The 27,782-nt window shown below is 33.0% G+C and overlaps 2 protein-coding genes across 2 annotated transcripts; one reads left to right on the top strand and one right to left on the bottom strand.

Annotated features, from left to right (window-relative positions):
• Positions 1-554: 554 nt before the first annotated feature.
• Positions 555-15,822, bottom strand: LOC144858837 (uncharacterized). Its single transcript, XM_078714970.1, has 8 exons — positions 15,521-15,822; positions 4,589-4,753; positions 2,275-2,372; positions 1,889-1,992; positions 1,579-1,801; positions 1,318-1,406; positions 954-1,041; positions 555-755 (listed from the first exon to the last, which is right to left on the bottom strand). The coding sequence occupies exons 1-8, from the start codon at positions 15,628-15,630 to the stop codon at positions 556-558; spliced, it is 1,077 nt and encodes a 358-aa protein (XP_078571096.1). The 5' UTR covers positions 15,631-15,822; the 3' UTR covers position 555.
• A 3,401-nt stretch (positions 15,823-19,223) lies between these two features.
• LOC144834558 (uncharacterized) lies at positions 19,224-27,397 on the top strand. The gene is made up of 7 exons (XM_078689412.1): positions 19,224-19,412; positions 19,827-19,886; positions 20,805-20,960; positions 21,303-21,431; positions 22,033-22,096; positions 22,533-22,588; positions 27,314-27,397. Exons 1-7 carry the CDS (start codon positions 19,224-19,226, stop codon positions 27,395-27,397), a joined length of 738 nt encoding a protein of 245 aa, XP_078545538.1.
• Positions 27,398-27,782: the final 385 nt, after the last annotated feature.

Genomic DNA, 27,782 nt, shown 5'->3' with positions numbered 1-27,782 from the left:
TATGCGCCGCGCAAGTGAGTTGACCAATAACAAGCGACAGTTCAGATGATCGTAGTGATTTGACAGATTACTTACCGGTGGGCTTACATTGCGTATAATGCTTGGTTCACACTAGGACGCAACGCAAGGACGTAATCCGCAACGCAAGCAAATTGACCAATCAAGCGATAGTTTATTCGAAATGTTGCTTGTGATTGGAAAATTCACTTGCGTTGTTGAGTCTACGTCCTTGCGTTGCATCTCCAGTGAGAACCACGCTTTATAGTGGGAACCAAGCTTAAAAGTTATGGTGAATGGAGAAACATGGTGTATTAAAGATGTAGTGTTGACATTATTACCTTTTCTTATGAAATATGAAACTTATTTCTTGACAAATTATTGAAATTTTAAGAATACATGAAAAAAAAAGCTATTTGGTTTATAATATAAAAATGTACATCTTAACCCCAATGGTGGTCTGATCGTCACATCGCATTTTATGAATGATTGCTGGATAAGCCACTGCAAAAAATGTATCATCAGCTGTATCTTATGGTCACGATAGGATCCTCTTATTCATTTGTACTGAAAAGGTTCATAACCAGCCCCGTTTCCTGAATACGATGGGCTTTCATTGGAATCAATACTTTCAATCTGGCTGTAATCAATGTTAACATCACTAGTATCAATATTCGAGCCTGGATGTTCTGGATATTCATTGCCTGGTTCGGGTGTCTGATATAAATGGCCACTTGGAATCCCAGGAATACCACCACCTGAGGAAAAAATCATGAATCTTTCTTTATTTGTGTTTACTTATTTTCCACAATTACATTTTAAATATGAAAATATAACATAATAAAAGAAGATGCCAGGCGTAAAATGAAGAAATGATTCTAAATTTCAAGCCAATTCCAGTAAGAAGACGATAACAGCAAAAAAGAAAAACAAACAACAAACAAAGATATACACACCAAATTGCTGGTTAATTATTCGTTTACAAGCTTCTAATTCTTTATTCATTTTATGTACACTTTCTAATATTTGTTTTAGTTGGTCTATCTGGAATAAAAACAAAATAAAAATATTACAATGCATGAAAATAAGCTGAAGGAAAACAATGGAGAACCAGTAAATGTTACGGATATAGAGAACATGTTGTTGAACCTTAAGGATATTGTAAGCACTCAACAGACTAAAATGTTGGGCACAACTTGGTGTAATATGATATGAACAAATAACTGGAAAGTTATACTATACTGTATACTTATTAATCTATCATTATCTGCATTATTCAGGTATTTTAATTTGTTGGTAACTAACAAAAACAAAACTTACGGTTACATAGTCATCAGGTAATTTTGCCGGAATACCAGGTGGGCCAGGAGGCCCTTGTGGTCCTATCAGACCCTGTGAACCAGTCGGTCCTACAATGTAGAACAAAATATAAATTAGTCTACCATTATTAAGAATGTGCTAATATTTTATTTATTATTGTTTTACTTTCTTATCTTTGTTATATTTGTATATTTGTGTTGCGTCTCTGTGGGAACCAAGCATTAGTCTCAACTCTCACAACTCTTAATTTGTTTCACGTACCTTTTGGACCTGGCATTCCTGCGGGTCCAGGTTGTCCAACTTTTCCGATTGGCCCGGGTTTTCCCGGAGCACCACGCTCTCCCTCATCTCCTTTATCTCCTTTAGAACCTTTCAGTCCCTCGGTGCCCGGTGGTCCTACTTTACCTTTAGTTCCAGGAGGGCCTTTTGGACCAACTATAAGAGCACCACCTTGCGATGCTTGTAAGTCCGATGTATATGAGATCTGCAATTGTGATATGAGAGTACACGTTATTGGTTCGATAGCAATAGTTTTGATATTGGTTAAAAGGGATCATTATGAGGTCCTTACATATTTGTTGCTACCATCAACCTTCGGGTGAGTGATATCTTTTCGGTGTTCTAGTTGCTTAACTTTTATCTTTAACGCTTCTATTTCAGAACAATTAAAACAAACTGAAAGACAGAAGACATATTGGAATTATAAATTGCTATAACATTATTTTGTTGTTGTTTTATACATTTACCTCCTTTCGTGTTAAATTTTTTTCGGATAGGATCATTTAAAAACTGTGTTTCTTTTTATTCTTCTTTACATGTTCTACAAAATGTGTCCTATTAGTTTTATTACATTATTTTCTGGTTTGTGCCATCTTTAACAATTTTGGCATTGAACAACATATAGCGCCCCCACTATTTCTGTAAAAACAAAGAAAAACAAACTTCAGGCCTACTAACTTTTGTCACATTTTTGACCTGAAAACCCAGGACAGCACTGTCTTTCAACTGTGTCGACTGGCTTGTATGCCGTTATGTATCGAGGACGGAAGACTATCCTAGAAAACAAATGATCAAAAACGTGGTCATTATTCATAAAATTTGTCTTTTTTGAAAGATATTAAGCAATAGGTCAAACAGGATGTAAACCGATTTAGACGAAGATTAGTCGTATTTGAGATAAAATCTAATTTTTCCTTAGGATATCTTTAAGATACGATCGACTTTGTAGAAAAACAATAATTATTGCACTGGGGATCTCACTATAATTCTTTGTACAATTACAGATAATTGTATTGGGTGGGAAAATCTGAGAATCACCCTTTCTACTGAAACAAAGCATTAATGGTCTTTCAAGATTTTATATAAAATGGAGGAAACACATTCGTATTCTGTGACAGGCAAAAATAAAATGAGAAATAAAACTGTATTTAAAAAAAATTCCTCGTTATATTGACCGATTTGCAATTATTTTAGTTATTGAATAAATCTTAAAGCATCTTATATTCGTATTTAGATAGGTGTATTCTTCCTTTTTATTCAATAGAACCTAATTAATTAAAATATGAAACGTAATAAGAAATTACAATAAAGGTGGGCGATTCCCACGAAAGATAAAAAAAATATGAAACGAAATTTTAATAAATATATAAATGTATAGTTGTTGCATAGACTTACACATGGAAAAGTGATCCCTTCTTACACAAACTACTTTAAAATCGACATGATTAAAAAGAAGAGTCAACAATACATCCAATTTTTCTCACATTTTAAAGAATTTGAGTGACAGTTTCAACAAGTTTTGAACCTCTCGTCAACGTTAATAATATTTGACGAGTACTCACAATGCTAACACCTGACAATTTCCTATGGCAGGGGGGCTTGAGCACGCATTCCGGTGGTTGTATGGCCGCTAGCCTAACGGTTAAACTTGTTGGTTTTCTTAATAGCTCGCATGTGGAGTGGGGGACTTAGGTGACTTCCGACACCATTCACGTTCCTAACTGTGATAGTTGTTCTTACTGCCCAACAGTGAGTTCATTTAGTTCTCGATACTTCGCGGTTAGTAAAAAAGAATAACGACCGCTGGGGACAAGAATGGTTAGGAGGGCAAATGGGAAGGGCTGACATACCTCCGCCCTAAGCATTATCGATGCGTCAACATTAATTACTGAGATGTCAACTCAAGATTCATAAAACTCTTATAATACAATGAAATAGAATCGCGAAACATGGGCCCACTTTATTTGAAGAGGAAGGTGATAGTCCTTCTGTTTATTTACCATTGCTCCTCATTACTGATCTGAATAAAGGTGATGTTTTAATATGATAAACTAATAACTTTAAAATATCTCCCGTCACGTACAGTTGCGTTTAAGTTTGTTTTCATTTAATTATAAATACATATATAATTATGTGCCCTACTTTCAACAAATCACCATGTAAAATAACTAGTTTACATACAATTATTAATAGAACATTATGACAAAAAATATTGGTATTGGTAACGATTGTATTTATTCAGTTGTCAGCAATGATAGTTATACATACCGATGTAATAATGTATAGCTATTTATAGAAAATGAATTATGTATTATATTGTTATAGCCGCTCATTAACATGAGGCCTGCTGTAAGTTCTTTTGAATTTTGGGATAGACTATCAATATATCAGACAGCCTATTAATTTTAAATTACCAAGAAATCTTATTTTTTGTTAGTTTTGGCAGACTACTTGGGTAGGCATCTAACCTTCGCCAAAAGTAAACACAATGTTTTATAAAAACATGTTATTGTATGGGTTACATTTTAAATATATTAGAAATAGTTTTCTTTCAATTATTATATTTATTGACAGTAAAAAGACAGATGCAGACCTTGTTATCGCATTATCGTAAATGGTCGGATAAAGGGGTGAAGACGGTGAGATTTCATATCTTCTTAAATTACATGAAGAATGTATTTTCACAAGTACAAATTAGCAATCTTGTTTATAAATTGAGTATTGAATCTAACGGGTAAATTCCATGTAAAAAAAAATTGTATATATACTTTTTTTTAATACACGCACAAGAAATTATTAAGATTATTTCCAACCAAAGAAAAATATAGGAAGAGGCTAAAAATATAATACTGTAATAGGAATTACTTGAAAAATACTCAATCTATAGCTATCTTTTTTATATAATGCTTGAAAACACTTTAACGTTCACATTTATCTCAAAAACACATACTGTAGATACATGGGAAATGTCATATAAAGATGACGTACTTACCTATATTGTTCTGGAAAGCAACTTGGGTTTGGTATGTGATTTAAGTTGTTTCTAACTTGTTGGTAACTGCACCATAACGGATATCTTTCCCTAGACCGCGTCGTTCCATTTCTCACTTTACAACTAACCATTTTCGTAACTTTAAATTCACAAAAGTTGCTCCCTCTGCAATAAACAGAAAAAAATAATGTAATGTCATAATTTTTAAAGTACGTTTGTTATAAATATTTTTCCTTCAGAAAATCGATATATTGGTGACGACACAGATGCCTATTCAAATCTCGAGTTATCTTTATCTACAATTTGTGCTGACATATCAAATAGCACGCCCTCTGCATTACATTATAGTCAATAAAAATATCTTCTACCCTTTCCATATTAATCGATCAATCAATCAATTATTCAATCAATCAATCCTCCAGCCAAATATCTTAATTTTATTTTAATCATTTAATACCTAGTTTTATTATCGGTATAAACTACTTATAAGATCTGACGTTGATGTTCGCTCAGCAATTTAATAGGCCTTAAAATATTTTACCACCACCCATTGTATATACTATTGAATTACTGGGATATACAATGACCACTACACTATGATTATATTTTTTGATATTGGGTAATCAACACGTTAACAAATTGACTGATTATTACCAAAGCATTTACGGTATATCTATAAAACACAGAAGTACCACATAAAATGCAAACACTCATTCCATTGCCTACAGTATAAATACAAACCAGTTTCAATAATCGAACGTGGTTTAATTTTTCATGCAGTGCAAGGTATAAATCGCAAAGTTTATTTGAACACAGTGTGTAAAATCGTGTGTGGTTTACCTGACGGCAGCTTAAACTGGTCAAGATTGTCCTCAGACGACAGCTTAATACCAACACGTTGACAACATTTGCCTGTAGTAGCAGATCAGAGGGCTTAACTTTTATACCCCATGTTATGTTAGTAAACAATATTTTAGAAAAGTATATACTGTACGCTACTGTGCAGCAGTAGGCCTACATTCACAAATAGGTCTGCCTTAGATTGGATTCTTCAAGACACTAAAGGTTGATGTCATATTACTACTATATTTGGGCACATCATACTTTTTGAGAGTGTAGACAGAGCTTTGGTCTAATTTAACTATTACCAATCAATATTAATGGCTTTAAATATTCGATTTATTAATTTAATTTGATGCATGAAGCTTTCTTTTGTTTTATATGTTTGCTTGTCCCGTTAGTAAATCCTCAAAATGAATTACGGTAGTCATCCTCATCAGTATCAATTTGATGACCCTACTCTGTAATTATTCGAATAGAAAAACAAGCCCGTTAGATAATCACGTTGTCATTTTGTTTTCCAAAAAAGGATACCACTTAAACAATGTCGAAGTGTAAATATTTATGTTGAAAATGATGAGAGACAGAAGAGCTGCTCCGAAATTCACCCCCTATTTGTGAATAATAACATATTTTAACCTTTTAACTGATCATTCGTGAGAAAGTTTGTTTAAAATAAAAATTGCTGCAGGGGTAAGTAGAACACAGCGTACGTGATGTTCATGAACTTGTCGCAGTTTATAGCAATAGCCTTTATCCGACAGACAATCAGGTTTTGCTGGCAGCAAATCTAAACTGATTTTAGCATTATGTTAAATCTTCATCTGATGTTGAATTAGATAATCATTAGTTTAGAATTGGAGTCTTTCATTTATAGGAATGTTTGAAGATCAATGCAAACGTATCAAGAAAACAAACAACATTTTCAACAAAGCGGGATAAGATTAGAAGTATCTACAAGAAAGTTGCACCGACGAAGTTGCGCATCCATCACCATTATTTTATGCAAAAAAATGAAAAGATTACAGATGCTACATGTTAATATTATTTTGTACACACAAACACTACCCTAAAGACGTTTATAAACAATGCATATAACAACACAAAAGATAGACACACACATCATCAGACAAAAGGGATACGGTAAGTCGCCGAACCAATTGGAAATCATTGATTTATAAATATTTTGTGTTTGATTCCCAAATTACTTTTATGTTGTACAAAAATGTATTTTTCGACTTAGTTGTTAGTTCTTCAGACTAAAGTCTGTACTCAAATCAGAAATATAGGCCTACTTTTTTACTATTTAATCACACTTTTGTTTCAGGAACAGCAGACTCACTTTTCTTCTGGATCAGAATAATCACAGATCTTATAAAATGGTAAAACTGTTATCATCTAACAAAATAACACCTGTGCATGAAAAATAACTTATTTATATATACGCATAAACCTATCAAATACGTTACCTTTTCTAAATCCATGCTCGATTAATCAACCGTTTAAATCTTTTAGATTACGATTTAAATCCTGTAAATGTACACAAAATGAAGTTCAACACGAAGCCAGGAACTGAAGGAATGTGGTAATAGAAAGCCCAGGTAAATGGTTTTATCATGGATTATGTTAAGAACTCAATAGATTTATAATATATTCGGGCCTTGATTAATAAATATAGGAGAATCCATGGGCTAAGCTCATTATAAATGTATTTCATCTGAATTTAAAACACATACCGTATTTGAAAATTATTCTTTTTAAGTGCCGCTAACTTCCTATCCTCGAAAATGTCGTTCATTCTAAAAGTTTAAAACTTTCGAAATGTCTTCATTAAAAAAGAATAGCCCATAGCATCTATGCAACTGAAGTGAATGTGAAGCAAACATTTCAATTTTGAAAAGATTTGTTCCTGATTTTTTTAAATCTAAAAGTTAGAAACTTTCCATGGTACCATACAAAATGTTTTGTTCGATGTATATGTACTTGTATGGTATCGAAATAAATCAAATCAAATATAGAATAGTATATACAACATCTTTGCAGTTGAATAGCCTACATTTTGAAACTCTATTCAATAACACATTCTTCTATAAAAAAAATTCTAACATCAGCTGGCACCAGGCACGTGCTCTGTTTTTAATATACTGTATATTGTTTGAATCTCAATATTCCCCTCCTATTATGTCCTTGTTTGATTGATTATTTGTCTGTCAGATCTATTCACAATTTTTAAACATATCACATCGAATTTAGGCCAACGATACACAATATAGACAGAAAATAACATTTTCAATGAATTTATATTGAAGTTTTTTTATATAATTACATATACCAAAATTGAATCGTATTCCAATTTGGTGCCATGAGTCATGTGGTGTGGACAAAAAGGATCTTTATAGAAAATAAGATATAATAAGCGTAATAAAACATTATTAGATATAGTGTATGTAACTATGATGTCATGCTATTTCTAACTTGGTGATTGGTTAAAACGCGATACCCTGGTAAAGCGTGTGTTCTCTTGGGAAGTCCCTTATATTATTTGTGACGAGTAATAATGACACTCTGATAGATTTGAACATTTGATTTGTTTTACTTCCAGGGGAGAAGCATATCCTGTAGGTCTATGGCACTGGTTAATATAAGGCTGACTAATGCTTCTTGGAAGCCACTAGAATTCGTGTTGTTTCACATGACATGTACATATTCATTCATTCAATCTTATATTTCGGAATATCTCGTCCACAGAAAGTAAAAATACACATTAACAGTACAATAATCTGTACTGACTAATATTATAAGACGACACGCTCTCATCTCATGATGGTATTCCATCTAGAGAGCATCTTTGAATTCTAAGACGTCGTCCATAGGCCTAATCATTTTTATTAAAAAAAACAAGAAAAGATGCAGGCCTATTAAATAAGAGATTGAAGATGAGAAAATAAACTACGTAGACTATTGAATCAAAAATCCATTCTGCGCATGATCAGAAACATTTGGCAATAAACAGAATGACTGTTAGACTCGATAGCTGTGTGACGGTCTAGTTACGCGCCGAAAAAAAACCGAAATATCGTTAATTACCCACGATGTTCTGCTGAATGAAGGTGGGAAACGTTCATTTCTCTTCTTTGACGAAGTTGAATGTTCACCTTCTCCAAAGAATCAAAAAATGTCTTTCAATGATTAATACCACGGCCCAATAGACAATAAACGACTGGGTGATGGGTCACCATGACGTCATTATGGGAAGTCGCTCAAAGATCCGTAGATAAAGATGGATTTGCAGATTTGCAATAAAATGCAATTCTTTTGGGACAACACATGGTAGCACTTGCGCTAAGTACCAGTATACTTTTGGTATTATATCTTCTCAGAAGGTTTAGTTGCTTGCTTTAACTGGATAAATATTATTGGACCAAGAAAGATTTAACCTTGACGAACTGAGCAATATACGAAAGTGCCATATTCTGTGATCGAATAAACCTCTACGAACTGAATAATACACAAATCAAAGAAGTACCGTGTCACATGAATATACATTGGTGAACTGAATAACATACATCGACAAACTGAATATCATACCAACTCGACAAAATGTAACCATTATGATTGAATAAATAAGTTATAAACGAGTGCCACGCCATTTCTTTCATATCTTTCTTCAACAATTAATGACACTGTATTTCAAACAATCGAACAATAATACCGTATAACATGTCACCTACCGGTACCGTATATCATTTATCAAAGTTTTACAAAATATCTCCCTAAACTGAAATAAATAAGCAATCCAAACTTGGAATCATTATACATGAATTGAAACATCATGCCTCTCTTGGTGTGTCCGTAAAGTATAGTAAATTCTCCAGGTGCGGATACATGTGCATAATACAGACATTATCATGTTTGCTTTATTGTCCAATTTGAGGTTTATCATCAGGGTAAAGTAGTGTATCAGAGTTTGCATTGCATTTATACACCATCTTCACAAACTGTTCGATTCGTCAAGACGTACATACCTTACAGTTATAGGCCTAATAACCATTCATTTTTTTTAGTTTAATAACCTCAATTGGATGTAATATTAGATTAAAATAGAGTATGTTTATACTTGTTGGTAATAATAGCAGAATGACATTGTCCGCACGTGCTGACTGGGTATTCATTTATAGCAAAGATGATACTTAAAATGTTAAATAAACCATCAATCTCCGTCTTAATCTTTATCTTGTTTTCGTGTACAATATGATAAATAGGCTAGAAAAATTCCAAATGGTTCGTTGAACCGTGTCTGTTGTATAATCTACTGTAATTTATCGCTTTAAAAAAATGAAATATTTCCGGGAGAGACTGAGCGTTCATTCGTGTGGAAAAAGGAAAGAATTGGCGGTAATTTGAATGTTATTATTACGGCTAATTAACCTTAATAGTCTGTGTAATTTATTTATATTCAACCCAATGACATCCTTATTGTTTTAATTCGTTCTAGTTTTAAACGCCAATCATTCATGTTAGGCCTACTTAACTATATCTAATTACCGATAATGGATGGTTGTATGGTGCTGATCGATAGAATTTTTGAATCAGAATGAGGGGTTTGAGTTAGGCCCATATTTTTAATAGATAATATCTAACTAATTATAGGCAATATTGCCTAATAATTACCTACCCAGAACCGGCTAAGCCTAATATGGGTTCTGAAGCATAAATTGATGTATATCTCCGTGTCTGAAGAAAACTGCTTTCTTGCATAGTGTGAGACGTATTTACGTTGCGTTTGCGCGAATCATCCAACTCTATATTGACAGATCATGGAGGGAAAAATAGAAAGAATATTTGTTTCCTCCATGTACAGATACATTGCTGATTATTACATTATTTCATCATGTGCTTTAAGTGTACATGTGATGGTTTGTATGTCTGATTAAGTTCCACCACGATGCAGTTCATCGAAAAGTTATCTAACGGTGACCCCTATTCACATCGATGCCAACCGATCATAAATAACACTACATTATCTATCGACTTCATCGTACAGAGGAATCGTATACATGATGTAGGTATGATACAGAAATCTATAAATTATGGATATAAACCGCCAAACTAATTTGATTAATGTAGCATTTACACCTAAATTATTTCGATCGACTTCGCTTATATTCTGTGTTTTAGATGGTTAGAGATGGCATTGTACACAGTGCTATTTTATCATTTATATTATAGGATGATACGACTCAATACCTAGACGTCCCACGGGATGGTACACGGGTTATCGCGGGTTGTTTCTTATTAACTTCCCTGTTCTTATGGGATTCAGGCTGTCATTAAATCAGAGACTACAAGTTAAAGGTGTGACATACCAGCGGCATGTTGTATTAGGGTACCGGTAGGCCTAAGGATATTATGTAATTTTGTATCGTGGTTTATGGTAGCCGGTTTTATCCCACGAAAAATGTTGGCCCCCATGTATAACCAACCCATTATCGAACGGTCATGTCCCCATAACTGTCACAATACACTTGACATTACCAACCCACAAACAAAATGTGACATTGCATTTACCTTGCCTTAAAAAAAAATTCAATGATTTCGTAGGTCTTGTATTGAATATGCCATTTGTATGTCCATATTGGTGAGAAAGAACATGACCTGCTGCTGCTACACCATTTTTATTGAAACACCTCTCTTTAAAAACAATTATGGGCCTACAGTATATAATTTTACACACGTATGCCGACTTACAGTGCCTGTCACAAAATTAATGATGATAGTATATCATTAACAATGACAAGAAAACGAAAGTATATTATTATTAAAACTAATGACACATCACTTTTAAAATAAATAACATATTATTTTTAATTTTCTCAAACTTCATCAAACACAGTGTCGTTCAACGTTAAATCAGAACGTTCAGTTTTGTGTCAGGCGCACAGCAATGACATTGAACAGACAACATAGATAATTAATAGCTCATGTTTAATCATTAACTAATTTAAATTACATTAAGTTTCACTGATCTTGTGTTTGGAATGTCACAATGTAATGCTAGTAGGGATGATGTAGTATGGACTATGCTTAAAAAGTCGGTTATAATCCACTTGATGTTACGAATTTCGACAGCTCTTTAATTGAATAAACTCTAATTTAATTAAGAAGATTAACTCACGGCCACGCGTTTACTATCCGTCGTTCTCGCTTCATTATTATAGAGCAGTCACTATCGATAGGGTACGTAAACGTTTCACTAAACGAAAGGAGATGACCTATTCCGTTTACGCTGGATGCGTAAAAAACATGCGTCAGATAAACAGCATATCAGAGGTAATGTTGTTGTCTAGGGTGGTGGTAGTAAGCCTACTGAAATTCCATATCACGTCGTGCATAATGCAAGCGGATGACGGACACACGTCCAGCCTCTTTTTTTCAAATATAAAGTGTCATAATGTAGGCCTAAAGTCTCTCTGCAATTGCGACCTCCAATTCATAAAGCGCGTGCACAATAGCAATACCAGTCTTAAATGTTATGTATTTTAAGAAATACTGTAATTTAAAATCAGCATTTAAACATATTGTTTGCAATGCAAGCGGAGAGAGGGAGAGCAAATAAAAATGAAACAGACGTATTCCGAATTTAAACCGTAGTTTTTTACTAAGAATACTGAACTGTGGCCACATATCAATTGAACGACCTATATATGATTGTGATGTGTTTGACGTAATGACAACATCATTTTTTAAATGGAATGACACTAACGTGTTTCTTTTATTGATATAAAATGGGTTTCAAATGTATGTAAATCTAGGGTAAACATTAACAGCACGTAGGCCTACAGTTAATAAATTAAAATAATTCATGTTAAGCATTGACCGCATTGCTCCAATTATTTCATAAAATCTACGATAACCGATTATTTATTTAGCCATTTTTGTATCGGTAAATAAAACCTATATAACCTAATCAATGTTGAAATGTTTAATTGTCGTATTTGGTGCAAATTGCCACCCCAATGTTAATTGTATTATAGAATCCTGCAAGTAATGATACTCTTTCTTAGAATCAAGTATTCTGGTTCCCAGAAGAGCACTTAACTATGTTGCCGATGCACATAAATCTATTATGTGCTTCATAAAACCAGACATTATTCCAGAAAATTAGACCCAAGCCAAAAGATAGTCAGATAGTCGTCTAATGGTTCAGCAGGGATGGCAATTGTTCTGGGTGGAGGTGTGTTGTATGCATCGTAGGGTCACTCAGTCCTAAACTTGTTTACCACCCAAGATAGATTTTTATAAGTCAAACGAGAAGTCAACCTTATTTCATCGAAGCACTAATCCAAAAGATCAACTATAAGCCGTTGATATTAAACACAATCTTTCGCCTTGTTGATGGACAGCCAGATGAATGAAAAAATAGCCTAAGCTAAGATTTGCATAGCCTTTTTAAAGCTGTAATAAAACTATTAGGCCTAGTTAGCCCCTTACCATAATCCGCAGCCTGTTGGTGTCTAGTTTGAAAGGGGTAGCCGACTTTTTCGAGCCTCGAACTCTCCTTGCTACGAGCTGACTCTCAACCCTACTCTAACACATTCATAACCATAACACATTGAGAAGAAGGTATATGTGGTGCATGTGTTTTTTCCCTGTAATACTTCGATATAATTTGGATGCAGATTTTAACTTCACCTAGGCCTATGACTTAATTTCATCTAAACAACCTACACATTAATAATTACTGATCATTTTGTTTGGTAGTACGTCAATCATATGATTGAGGTCGCATCACTTGATTTTATTTGCATAAATACTACAAGGTACGGTAATATTACTACCTTGAGATATAATATATAACTTTATTGTTTTATAAGTGATTTGTGTATTCTATTAAGTGTTGGGAAAACTGAGCGCACGCTACGTAAGTAATTGATGGGTTTTGACAACCAGCGTGAGTCTGATACACAGGCGCTTTCGTTCGTAACGTTAACCAGCAGTGTTAAATAAAGTTCAGCGTGCAGCTCCTATTGGCAGTATTTAACCCCCTGGTGCAAAATAATTGCCTCCCCATCAATTGCAGGTAAGGTTATAAACTTTAAAAGATAAATATGTACATTCCTATCATGTTCTAACTATCGGACTACTTCTTAATAAATATAGGCCTAGCTACCGGAGTAGACATGTCCATCAAAGTCTCAACATAATTATACAGCTACACTTTTGGTTAATAATCCATAAGATACGTGATTCTAACCACAGACATATTGTACAATCACGCAGTTAGTTATCATGCATTAATTAGTAGGCCTACATCATCTTTCAAACCTTACAGAGATGTAATTGCATTTTATTAATATTCATCACTATACTAAAATCGTTACGTTTGCATTTTACCAAAACTTTTAAGTAGGCCTATGAAATAACATTTTTGATGATACGAACTTATGACTAACTATATTGGTTGTAAGAATGTACTCCAACTATGACGTGTATATTAGTGTTAAATTATTAATCTAATAAAGCGATTAAAGCCCCGTAAAAGGGCAATGTTATTGATCCAAGGTTAGGTTAACTGACAAGAGAGGTTTCTGAATACCCCCGGGAAGTTAACACAGAGCGTCGTCATTATTTTCAACGTATGTCTTACGTTAATGAATGCATAAAACATGACATTTATAAATATTTTTGGAATAAATTAAATTCATACTTCATAAACAAAAAATTTAAATGATAGCATTAGTAGGCCTACATTTAAAAGTATACTAATAAAATTATTTTCATGTTATGTGCAGTACCGGAAATAATAATAATAACGATTTTCGAGACCTGGATGCAAACATGAATGACGTCACCACATTACTGTATGTTTATTGCAACTATCCCTCTGGAGTGAACTCTATCATCGCATGCAATGATTTTGTCATAATTTTGCACTCAATTATACGTCTGTCTGTCTGAGTGGGTCACGTTGAACAATTGTAGGTGTATTTGTTTGTTTATATTTTGAATCACTGTTCAATAAACACAATATATTCTGGAGGACCTGATCATTCCTTAAACAAAGAATTATTTAGTTAAATTATCATATTTGAATTGTGAATTTAAAACAAAATTCAGATAGTGATTGGGATAAGTTATTGAAAACAGTCATACTAATGAATGAAATATTTCGTAGAAAATAATTGATTATCATCGATCATGAACTTACTTCCTATTTTCTTAATTGATACGGTACTAATTATCATGTCCCTCTTGGCTAAAATTCTGTCATTTAAATGTAAGTACTATCTCATGAACGTTTAGAAATTCGGATAAAAATCGGATTACTGTGTCCGGATCGTACAAAACATAAGAAAATCCATTTACGGTTAGTCTGCTCTGGAACATCTTAGCAGCAAACTATATCTATGATACATCAAATACATTAATAATATGTTTCGAATTGCACATCAGCGTTAACTGTCTGTTATTGGAGGAAGAATGGTACGGTATCCCCAGTCACCTTAATGACCCGACTTCCGCAGTCTACCATTCATATCTTTCACTGTAACAATATAACGGTTGATAATAATATGAAAACGATCTGTCGTTACTTCGGTATAAAATGTGAGGTGTTTTATTCATTATTTATAGAGCCTTGAGTACCATCTTCAACAATATCGTAATACTTTTAGACCTACTACTACCTTACCTCACGCCAGTGTTTATTTAGGACACGCTTGTGTATTTTTCCTCAAGGAGTTAATCAAACGCAAAAGCTAGTAAAAATACATGTAGGCTAAATAAATAGCTTCACATCATTGATATAAACAAGTGTGATGAGTCCACCATTACTAAATAAATGAGCCCAATACATTCTTAAATTAAAGTTGAACGAGTACAATATTAAAGGTCGTACTTACTGTTAAAAGCAAAACAAACAAACAACAAACAAAACACCGTATAAAACAGACAAACGAACGAACAAGCAAAACACTTTTCTACAGTCACTTAAGATGTTGTTTATGCTGACCCACTTTCCTGCAACCCAAATAAATAAAGCATAGGCCTATCTAAGTCAATTTAACTATCAAGTAACCCATGTTAACTTACCTTCCATAGACAGGATAACCATTGTAAGCTGTAACATCTTCTGTGATGAAGATAACAAATATGAACACAACAAGAAAACTCAACCAAAGTAATGAACCAATGCACCTCATAGTTAAAGTACGGCACACAAGTTCAACGCTAAAAATAGAATCAATCGAACCCGTACACAGACGTTGGGAAAATCAACTCAAGGCCAGCTCGAACTCTTGTCCAATAAAAAATAAGCCTGATGCCAGGGCAATGCTTTCCTGAATTATCTATCTTCCAGCTAGTTCCCTTTCGTTTGCATTAATGAATAAGTTTTAAATGAAGAAGGTGAAGAGGCAAAATTGGGATGTACCATGTAGTTCGATAAGATGAACGGAACAGCCAATCACAGGCAATGGATCTCATCACCTGACAATATATTAACGAGATATGAATTTAAATGACGTTTGACATATTCACGTATATCACTGATTCACGTATCACTAAAGCATCTGATCTATACAAAGCCTACCCGATATTCTCTCTCTCTAAAATGTATGGTGGCTTTCAAGTAAAAAAATGCACATTACCCTATTGTATATGAATGGGAAAACAAATTTAAGCTGTAACAGTCATTAATAACCCCAACACATACTATTTATGAAAATATTAGTCAAATTTCCAACATTATTATTTTTAAACTTAAACTTTAAAAATACCAGTAGAGGCCTCTATAAATTCACTTTTTTTTCTTAATTATACAATTCAATCTTGAAAGCTTTTTTATCATATTAGTAAATCAGGATAGACCTAAATATTGAATATGAATTAACATGAATCAGTAAAAATACAAATACTAATATTACTAATATTATAATGTTTGGTTCCCACTAAAGACGAAACGCAAGGTAGCCACAACGTAAATGAATTGAAAAATCACAAGCTATGGATTATTCAAACTGCCGCTTGTCATTGGTAAACTGCACTTGCTATGCGTCTACGTCCAAGCTTAATCACAGAAAATAATTTGCATTCTGCAGGGGAATTTCTTTTGTTTTCTTGATGGTCTGACAAACATTCTAACAACAACTGAGGCTAACAGCGACAGCAATGGATGGCGAATAAATATTAGCATTCCTTCAGCATTGACAAACGTCAATTTCTATCATTTCTTTATTCAACAATAATTTAATATACTTTGCCGCCAGATAAACTGACAAGAGGCATCTGTATACACACCCTTTGCTTATTTTACATGCATATCCCTGTGTTATCATAACGCTTTTGATACGCGATTGCCTCGGGCGACTTATGGCGAATAAGGAGATTATTACTAATACTATATTACAAGTCATTAAATATATATTTTGAGAGAGAGTGCTTGCTATGTTCTGTGTGATGATTAACTATTAAATAATGTACTGATTCGTATCATGTTACGATGACAAGCTTTAAGAGGCCTACATCATACACATCATATTTTTGCCTAGTAACGATGTATCTACCTTATATCGTCGCATTCCAGCTGTTTATTCAAACCGAATAATATATTTTATACTTTTCTTTGAAATAATTCTTCTGTCACGCCGATAGAACTAGTTACTCTGTTATTGCATAACATCATATCAGAAATGTAGTACTGTATGGAATTTGGTATGTTAGTAGGCCTATAAGCTTATACCTATGCCATAGTTTAAAACAAACAGTAAATTGTTATACACTATGAAGTAACATTGTACACATTTTAGCTTAGTTGTGGTAACCAGCGACTCGGGTCGGCTTCATTTTTAAAAAGGCATTTTGGAACACAAGTCAATGGCTTGTTTATTACTAAACTTCATATTGAAAATCATAAACGGTCCTATCCAGATGTAGTTGTTCATAAAAAGTCTTTCAAAGGGGGCAGCAAACACATTCACAGACTTTTGAACTTCCTGTGTTAGAACTATAATAGAAATCACCTACAGTAAACAGACTGCAAAGAAACTGAGAATCTAGAGTTAGCTAAAATACAGGTGCTTAAAACCAAAAATAAAATAATGTTTTCAGTTTAGTTTTTTGTGCTGTCTGGATGAAATTAATAGAAAGCTCAAAATGAAACGAAACCTTTCTTCCGTTTTGTTTCCCATGTCAAACAACGTATAAATTGCTACTGTGTATTTCGTTTGTATTTTCTTCCATTTTTAAAACCTTTTTTCAGCCATTTTAAGAATTGCCGATATCTGTTTTTGTGATCTTGATATCCCGGTTTTGTCAATTAAATGTAAACTTTTGGTGAAATTTCGTTGAAAATTGAACAATCTAAATAGGTGTCAGTTGTTGCTGCATCATCCACTCGTGATTAAAGGAAACACTTACTAGTTAAAGTGTAATTGGTGAATACGATCCACTGGTCCATTGTACGGCCCTAAACCAACGTGGTTTTAAATCGCGGAAAACACACACACATTATACCACCAATAATACTTTTTGTTAAAAACGGACTGGAGACAAATTACAACGATGTATCAACCAAAATTTACTTTGGGGCTGCTTAGGATACAACGCGTTTGTATCCTGAACTCTTGGCATAGGTCATCTTGCAAGTTGCCAAGTTTTCATTTCGTTTATCGATATCAAAAATGCTTTAAAAAACTACAGATATGACAAAAACATATACAGAAACATATACCAAACTTCAGAAATGCGAAACTGAGTAGAATGACTTTTGGTAGGCGTGTCTTTCCTGGTACATATAATTTATTTTTTTTCACCAGATATAGCATTTACACTGCAAACGCTCTAGAATCTTCTTATCAAAGACTAAAGGTAAGTTATATAATGTTTAAGTTTTTTTTAATAGATTAGGATTAATTATCATGTAGAAAAAATATTGCCTCTAAGAGGAATACAATATCTAAGTTTCAGAAAAGATAGAAATTGCTGGAAGATAATGAAATTACACGTAATATTTTGGGTTTATAAAATGAGATTTAGTTATAGATTGTATTTTATTTTAAATTATTATGTACAGACAACAATTATGCGTTTAAGATAGCCTAAATACAATACCCAATTTTCAGAAGATAAAATAGAAATTACTAAAGGATTCGGAATTATCGAGCGAAAATGTCGGCAGACTTTTCAGCGGAGAGGCAGTAATCATCATCATCATCATTGAGGTTTAGAAAAGGATGAATATTTAGTTAAGCTCTTCTTTTAATTGTTTTTGTTAATTTCGTTTTGATTCTTTTCGTTTATTTTTTAAATATTTTAATTTGTTTCGTATTAAGATGAATATGAAAAAAAAGTTATATCATGTTTACTTGTTCAAGAATATATGGAATAGCATTGGTTATCTAAAGTAAAATATATTTTAAATAAACCAAATTATATAGACAAATTTAATAAATAACCAACTAAATGAATAAAGTAATTTATAACAAATAATAAGCAATAAGATTCTAAACAGTGGCTTCAGAAAAAAACACCCAAAAAGCAAGAGTGTGTAATGGAAACCGAACCCGAAACTTAAACCATTTTTATTTTACAAAATTGATTTTAAGAGTATTAAATTAAAGTTTAAAGCAAGCTTTAGCTAGTGAGATCATCAGGGTGGTAGACAATCCTGGTCAAAAAAATAGAAGGCAGACAGGTTTATGCTCGTTTATTTTCTAATTCACCTAAATAAATAAATTACATTGTTGTTTTAAATCTATATTCATACATTCATACTTTCTATTGCAGTTAAAAAAACATGTCCAACGAAACGGCAGCTTCAACTCAAGGAAACATTGGACGTTACGCATACGCCAAGAAGGTACAAACACGCGTAGGAGTTTCACTAACTCTTTCATCCATATCAAACATTATTTTAGGTATTGTAGCAGTTAAATTACCAACACTCGATTATGCCTTTCGTGGCATTCCAGTATGGTCCGGAGCAGTAAGTAATTTCGTTTAAAAACAATAATTTAATCATTAAATTCATACACGATTAATAATCCAAATACAGGAATCTTTCCGTTGGTCGTCGTTCCGTGATATTATGAGAGTGACATAAATATTATATTTATATTTAGGTAATTCTATATAAATATATATTTATATTAGGTCACTTCATTAATACTCCAGATTTTCGTTTGGGATTGTTTTTAATCTGGTATAATAGAGGACACATCAAAATTCCAATTTAAGATGATTTATACAAATAGAAGGTCTGATAGTTTACTATAGGCTAGTTTATAGTAGAAATAATTGTAGTTAAAATGCTTATCTTAATTTTACCAAACTAATTATCGTTTTATTAGGAAATCCCGATAAATGTACACCAATGTTAATGCAACTTCAAATATTTTAGGTAAATTTGATAGCTGGAACACTCTGTTGGTCCTCTGCCAAAGGAACCATTAAATGTCTTGTGAGTATATTGTAGTTTTGAATATTGTAACACCGTAGATTCTGGTTGAAATACGTTATATTATTTTCACTCGGATTCGTCTCGTGAAAATATAACCTTTCACCTCGTTACATTATTTGCCCCATAAACATTCATTATTTGTATACTATCTACAGCAATTTTATTCAAATTATATACAGCAGTGTTTATTGTATTGGTAAAATGATCACATGCCTAACATTAATCTAGTGAATTAAACTCGCATCTATTGGGAAACCATCCGATTCTGCAGCTGTCAGTAGATAGAGTCTCACTAACTATCGCAAGTCATCTAGATTCGTGTCTGTATTAAATAAAGACTATATCATTTTATCAGCTGCAGAATCGGGCGGAGAAACTCAAATTTTATTCAAAATCAGGCTTTGACCTGTTTTACTTGTTATGTCGTAAAACCGTATAGACTACAAAATAATTAGACGAATCTCTAGTTGGATGTTCATTGAAATTGCAATCCCGTTGTGGAAAGACAATGATTAATTTGATCTTTTAATTTCTTTAACATAGAGTTGTTTTAAACAGAAAACGCGATACAAATTAACAACAACACGAATTATACATTTAAAATAATGATTATTTGTGTAAGCTGTAAATAAAGGTATACACATTCTGATCTTAACATATGTGGGCAAATAATTGGCGACCTCTTCTGTCCAACATTTCCTTATAAACTCCAAGTAATATGTAAGTAGTTATGCAATTTTGAGTATTTTATTTCAGTGAGAGATTGTATTCTGTATATTTTAAATTAGGGCCTATCTATATTAATTTAATTGATGATATATTAAGTGTAGGACGCCTATTTGGATGTAGATTAGACTCTGCTTTGAATTGAAAGGGAGATAGACGAAATGTTACTTGGATACTTTTGTTTTTGTTCAGACTCTCGGTGGAATCAACATGAGTATCATTTCGATTGTGTGTGCCACAATTCAAATCATATCAATGGCAATTGCTGCTAACAGTGAGAAGTACTATAATGCTTATTGCCTGTATTCTGATTCCTACTATCGATATGATGATGACAATGATAGATGTGTAAGACATTGTGAATTAACATATCTTTAGCACCATCGCCACTAGACAATATTATTTTGTTATATCAAACTTAATCATAATGTTTACACTTTATGTGACAAAAAGTGATATGCCATGGTTTTGGGGCACATCACACTTGTTTGTCAAAAGTGCAGACAGAGCTTTAGATCATTAGGAAATAATAACAACTTTAAACAAATTTTAATCAAAACTTACCATTGTACTTCCTACACACACACGATGACAATAAATAATAAAGCAGTCCTTACAAAAAATAGATATACAAAATCAAGCAACTACTTAAACGACCGATTAATGGATCTCCTTACAATGTTATTTTAGGAGAAAGCGATTGCCATAGATGTGATATTGGTTCTTCATGGTATTGTTGAGCTTGGATTTTCGATTGCTGCCGTAAATGTGTTGTCGCTCGATCTGTGTTGTCCTCCTCGACTATACCAGCAAATGCAAGTCAGTAGTTATGTTCAAAATTTTTTAATACCATAACCTATTCAGCCCTACAAACTGTCTACAATAAAATTCCGTATCAAACGAACGGTTTATGACTATTTCTTAAAACACTTTACATAACGTTATCGTTTTATTTAAATACGAATACATTCAGAAAATAGTGCCAGCCTACCAAGAAACCAGAAAGTATATCTTAACAGTTTTCATACTAGTTTTCCAAACATATTTTATATTTTGTTATTTTTATGTTTACAGTAGGCCGGCCTTATTTATTTAGTCATTTATTAATGCTATAATTCTAGTATTGTATCCTATAAAGCTATATTATGTTAGCTGAAACAAATCCAATTCTCCATGATTCTTGACCGTAATAAATAATAATTTTATTGTTTATCAATTCGATCACTTACAGTAGTACTGCCCTTTCAAATGTTTCACATCATATATTTATATTTTATATTATTAAATGATTAATTTTTATTTCTTTTTCTAAAAAATTGAAGTCTTGTTTATGTATATATGTATTCATGTGAATAATCGATTGATCAAATAAGTTGATCAATATTACGATAATTAGTATTAGGCTATTACATTTATCTAGGTACCCTACACTCCTGGACAGCCAGTAGAAATTCACGGACGTACCATACAATCAATGGGACCAGGTATATTATACATATTTCTTTTTATTGTATTTTAAAAATTATTTACATGTTAGCTTATAGAAAATAAATGTTTTTTAATTAACAATTAATTAATATCATTTGTTTAATTAAATTTTAAACGTATTTATGATCATACAACGTATTTATTATTTAATTATGGTACGACAGAATTAATATTAAGATATTGGCGAGCTCTGATTTTCTGTAAATTTTGCAACACAAATAGTAGATGAATGAATTACGAATGGTTTCGATTCACGTGAAATATTCACTTGCGTTGTGAGTTTGAAAATCCTGGAAATGTGATGATATCCTGCTATATTTATTTATTGTTTTTTCGTACTGCAAATTATGTGCCCGAAATGTCTAACTAATGCATAGAGTGAAAACTAAAGTTAATTTATTTTTAAAGGTATTAACGAACTTTATCTTTTAGTGTACCCTCAAGCACATGTGGGTCAACCTAATCAGATGATCATCCAACAAGATACAGTAAATCGATACACAAACTAGCAACCGTAAACAAGTAGGGGGAAACTTACGGATTTGTAATCCAGAAATAAATATTGACAGCGCATATTTTCATTTTTTTTAAACATAAGGTGACAGTTTTATCATGTTTTTATATAATGTAATAATTATTGTATAATTATTTATTATATACAGTATAGAAACACATAGTAATCACGCGTTAGAATTTACACAGTTAGAATATGGAATAACATCAATACGGTACTCCCTTAAAAATGGGTGAAAACTCACACTAATTCCACGCAAAGAAAGGCTAAATATCACTCCCTTTATAAAAGTGAACATCTGACCAATCAACACGCTTGAAAAAAAGTGTTTAGAAACAACCAATCACAAACTTTCACGCGCGCGTCTTCTTACCAGCATGCTACAGACAGCCTCTTAAATTGCCGCCATCTTAATATTAGACCAAACTTTGTGGTAATGAAAGAAATTTACGGTACTTTACGAGAACGACAGAGGAGGAATCCCATGCCAGTTATACGGTAAGTGAAAATTAATAGTAAGTACTAGTGAAATAAGTAGGCCTGAGCTAGCCTCCAGGTACGGGTAGGTTAGCCTGCTTTGACCTTGCCTGGTCGCTGAGTTACGGTAGGCTTGGATAGAGTACCTGTACTGGCTAAGTAACCGTGGGATCACGGCATCGCTATCCCGCCGGTCAATTCAGGCCTAGCTAACCAGTAGTAGTAAGGCTAGCTGCCAGATACTAAATTACAATTTATAATTGTTAGTTTTAGTTGAAATATTAATAGGTAAAAAAAATGTAATATTGTATGGTTATGTTACAATACAGATGTTGTCATGAAATAATTGAGGAAAAACAAATCTCGAAAATTCAATCGAAGTGAGAGTGAGAAGTTTGTTTAGCGCGGTTCACTTGTCTAGAGTATGCCCAAATAAATTAAATTACAGACCATCACAATTACCTAATGATTAAACTAAATCTGCCAAAAAGGTAATTTCAATAAGATCAGTCTAATTACTTTAGTAATGACGCCCTCTATTACTGTACCCCTGTATACTGAGGGATGTCGAATTGCATTTACTACACGATTTTAGACAATTTCATAATGCATAAATAAAAATAACCCATCCTGGAAGGAACCAACCGATAAAACCTTTTTTTAAAACATATTATAGTTATTGTGTAATCTATTTCAAATTAAAACTATGTAGGCCTAAGTATAAAACCATTAACAATATTCTTATGCTATCAAATCCACAGCCTTACCCTGCATTTGCGCCGCATCAAGTAACTCTTGTATGTTTAATATTATAGCATAAAATATGAACAAACAATTAATTGGATATAAACAAATAATATGAAACCTACATTTTTTTTTAAATGATAATTTACCTCACTTGCACACTGTTTAAAAAAACCTATTCAGTATTGTTTTATTTATTATTTGAAAACAGTAATAAAATAAAACAATATTGCCCTTCTCTCTTCTCCTTTTTCCTTGTGATGTGTTATGTATGAAGTGAAACAATTTCATATTAGGAACAGTAAACAGTGTATTATGTAATTTTTTTCAAATATTGCTTCGATTCCAGAAAAAAAAAATCAATCAAACAATATAAAAATCATGTGTTGGTTAGATACAGTGCAACAATCAACAAACTTTCCCCTTGGAAATTATGTACTATAGGTCTAGTGTCTTTAGTAAAACTTTCAAAAATCTCCTAAGAAAAAGCAAATTTAAAAAAGTGATATGCCTTAATGATGACTATTTTAGGCCTCCCACGGTTGGTTAAGGTAATTAAAAACACAGAGCGGTAACGGTTACGCCTCTAAGCACCTTACAGATCAATCAGGATTTCCGACCGGGCCGTATTTCTGATCTTATGATTATTATAAAGGTAGCCTAGACCTATATCGTTTTAATACCTCCATGCGTCGCTTCAATGAGATCTTTTACAAAATTATAGGCCTACGGATCGCCACCCAGGCAGCACATTTCAAGTATTATATGAACACAATTCTGCATTTGTGAAAAAAAAAACAACAACAATGCGTGGTACGAGTGAATAATCTGTCTAGGCTCAAATTTAAATCATTGATTTGCAAAATTATATAGGTGAATTTTGTCCTAATTCTTAAAACGAATTTTTAAAATATGTATGCCATTTTTGTATTTTCATTTCATTTATCTTTTTATTTCGGAATATCATGGTGACATAATATTATATCCATTATTTTTCTATTTTATTAAGATCGTGATTTCAATAGTTTGGGCTGGTTTCAGTTTAGTCTTGCAAATCACGTAACTGCTTTGATTACCCATGGAAATATTTCTCCATAATTATTTTCTGTTTCTTCTTTATAATCTGGTATATTTTGTATTAAAGATTATTATTTTTAACCACAGGTTTTTATCGTGATTTTAATATTTGTGCTGATTTCAGTTTAGTACGAATTTGAGTTAAATACCTTCTCTGATTACATTATAATACGTTTGATTATTGTTAGTTTTTTATGATTCTGATGATTTCAGATTCTTATGTTTCTTCTTTATTAGAAACATGTAATAAATAAATGGTTTTCACATTTTGTTTGTTTCATTTATCATTATTATCTGCGTATATAATACAAAGGTCATGCGGGTTTTACAGGTAATACGTGTCCGGATAGCTATCGGATTTTTCTTGATTGTACTGGTATTACTTTTAATCCGCAAAAACCACTGAAGAACTGTTCCTTTTTGCTTTCCTGTATGAAGAGCGACCTTGAATGACTACACAATATCTCAACGTTAAACTAAATACAAAAAGTTTGGAGAAGTTGATTCACTGTTGTATATAAGTATGCCTGAAACTCTCTCTCTCTCTCTCTCGCTATCTGTTTTTTGTACATGTATTTTTCAAACCTCGTAGTAGGTCTACGGTCATAATTATACAGAACTGTACCGAAATGTCATCTATCATCTAACAATTTTACATAACAATTGAACAATGATAACTCGGGAAAGTACAAGGTGGTCTTGGTAGAATTATGTTGGTTTAAGATGATGACGACAATAATTATCATGAATTTGATATTGATTCCATGATGTTGTTTACTCCGTATCCCCTTTACAGTTTTAGGATCGCGCAGTGACGATTGGTCTGTATGAAAGCATGTCTGACTATCAAGGAAATAGAAACTATATAACTGTTATAGGCCTAAATGTTATGTAATATAATAGATTCATTAAGCGCATACCTGGAAATACATAAATTACTCGATCCAGCCCACAGCGTTTTCTAGTTCCAAAAGACGACCAGTGACGCAATTAATATCACAATTTAACGAACAATGGATATGACAAAAATATCATCATTATTTAATCGGTGTCCATGACTTCGACGTAACCTTAGAGATTCGGGTAAATTAGTAATTATATAACAAGTCCATTCTCGAAATTCAACCATTCGAAATGGACCTCGCATCAACGCTATTAACATACTACCATAATCATGTTTTATATCATTGCAAATACCAGGTTTCCCAAATCCCTCCACAAGCAACCCTTCAGTTTTTTTTATATAAGACAACACAATATGATATAGGCCTATGATATAAACTCTACATACACATCCTGTTCCGTTTCACGGAACGGAACACGGAATCGTTTAATATACACGAATCTTACCTTGATTTGCTTTTAGTTTATTATTAACCTGATAGAAGAAGAACTTCTATTGTATCTATTTAGCAACGTGCGTATGTTTACATAACACTCCTGTATGTAGACATGCAAACTCATATCGGGTTAAATATATATGATAATATTATTTGATGGTTTTGTTTACACAGTGTGATACCGTTAAGTACCTGAATACAGCAGCCAGTCATGAGACTTTACATTAACAAAATGAGATACTCTTTTATGTTGGAAATGTAAAAAATTGTATTTTGTTCCTTTTCTCATTTGTTCTTGAGAATGGTTCCATGATGGTCCAAAAACGCCAATTTTTTTTTGGCATTAAATTTTATTTAACAATGATGTTATTATGTTCTATTCTTACATGCAGGATTTGCATAGGCTTCCTACAGCGGGAAGATTCAGAGTGATCCATGTGTGGTTGATGGGGAAATTGTGGAAAATTAATTGAAATTGAATTAAAAATCATAATAAAAGAAATCGAAAATGTAACTTTGCGACAGGATCTGCATTTGTCTAGTGCCATTTTCTTTTCATCTATGTGGCCGTTTTAGAGCCCCTTGTCCTAATTTTATTCCTTTCAGCAAACAAGCAGACAAAACAATGGAATTGTTGTCGCGCAACGTCGCGTGCAACGCGACTCTACAGCTCACTATGTCGGTCGGTTGGTCGGTCGGTCGGTCGGTCGGTAAACACTAACTTGAGCACGCGACTGCAGCCATGTATATGGCCTTGTACTTATATGTTATACCATGGTTACACACTAACCAAGTATATAGGATCACACATAGCATCGGTGTGTTTCGAAAGAGAATTTAAGGGCCCTATATTCAATATTAACAATCATTGATAATAAACAACCACCATCATCATGCTCGCGCGTGTTCTTCTTCACCTGCTGCTGCAATGATCATCATGCTCGCGCGTGTTCTTCACCTGCTGCTGCAATGATCAGTCTATTTACATTGCAGATAGTGAGCACATTTTAATTTTATGGTCACTATAAATAGCCGACTATAATGTTTGATGTTATTTCTAGATGCATGATCTTTTATCAACATTCTTTGTTGAAAAGGAACTCATCCAGAAGATAAAGAGCTATCAAGTAGGTGGTGCCACCTGATAAAACTTACTTTGTTTTACATATTTAGATTGCCGAACTTATCATTGTGAAACTAAGAGCCCGTTCGCACTTTACAATGTAAGGCCAATTTACACATACGAGTGGTAACGGTATAGTAATATAATAGGCCTATGTTACACACAGCGCGGAGCGGACGGTTTCGGCTCAGGATAGATACCGGTACAGATTCTACGTGGGACAAGCTACGCGGTTTTCCGCTTATCGTCACCACTCGTCTGTGTAAATTGGCCTTTACACAATGGTCGCGCGTGGTTTCTTCTGTGTATACAATTTGAGATAAAACAGCCGTTTCAAAAACCTATCGTACCTTAAGTTTACTTGTTTAGAGGCACTGTGACCATGCCGGGGATAAAACCAGGATTTG

This window comes from Antedon bifida, chromosome 2, assembly GCF_963402885.1.
Source record: "Antedon bifida chromosome 2, ecAntBifi1.1, whole genome shotgun sequence".
Lineage (NCBI taxonomy): Eukaryota > Metazoa > Echinodermata > Crinoidea > Comatulida > Antedonidae > Antedon > Antedon bifida.
Note: the sequence above shows the minus strand (reverse complement) of the source record. Positions and strands in the feature narration are given on the sequence as shown.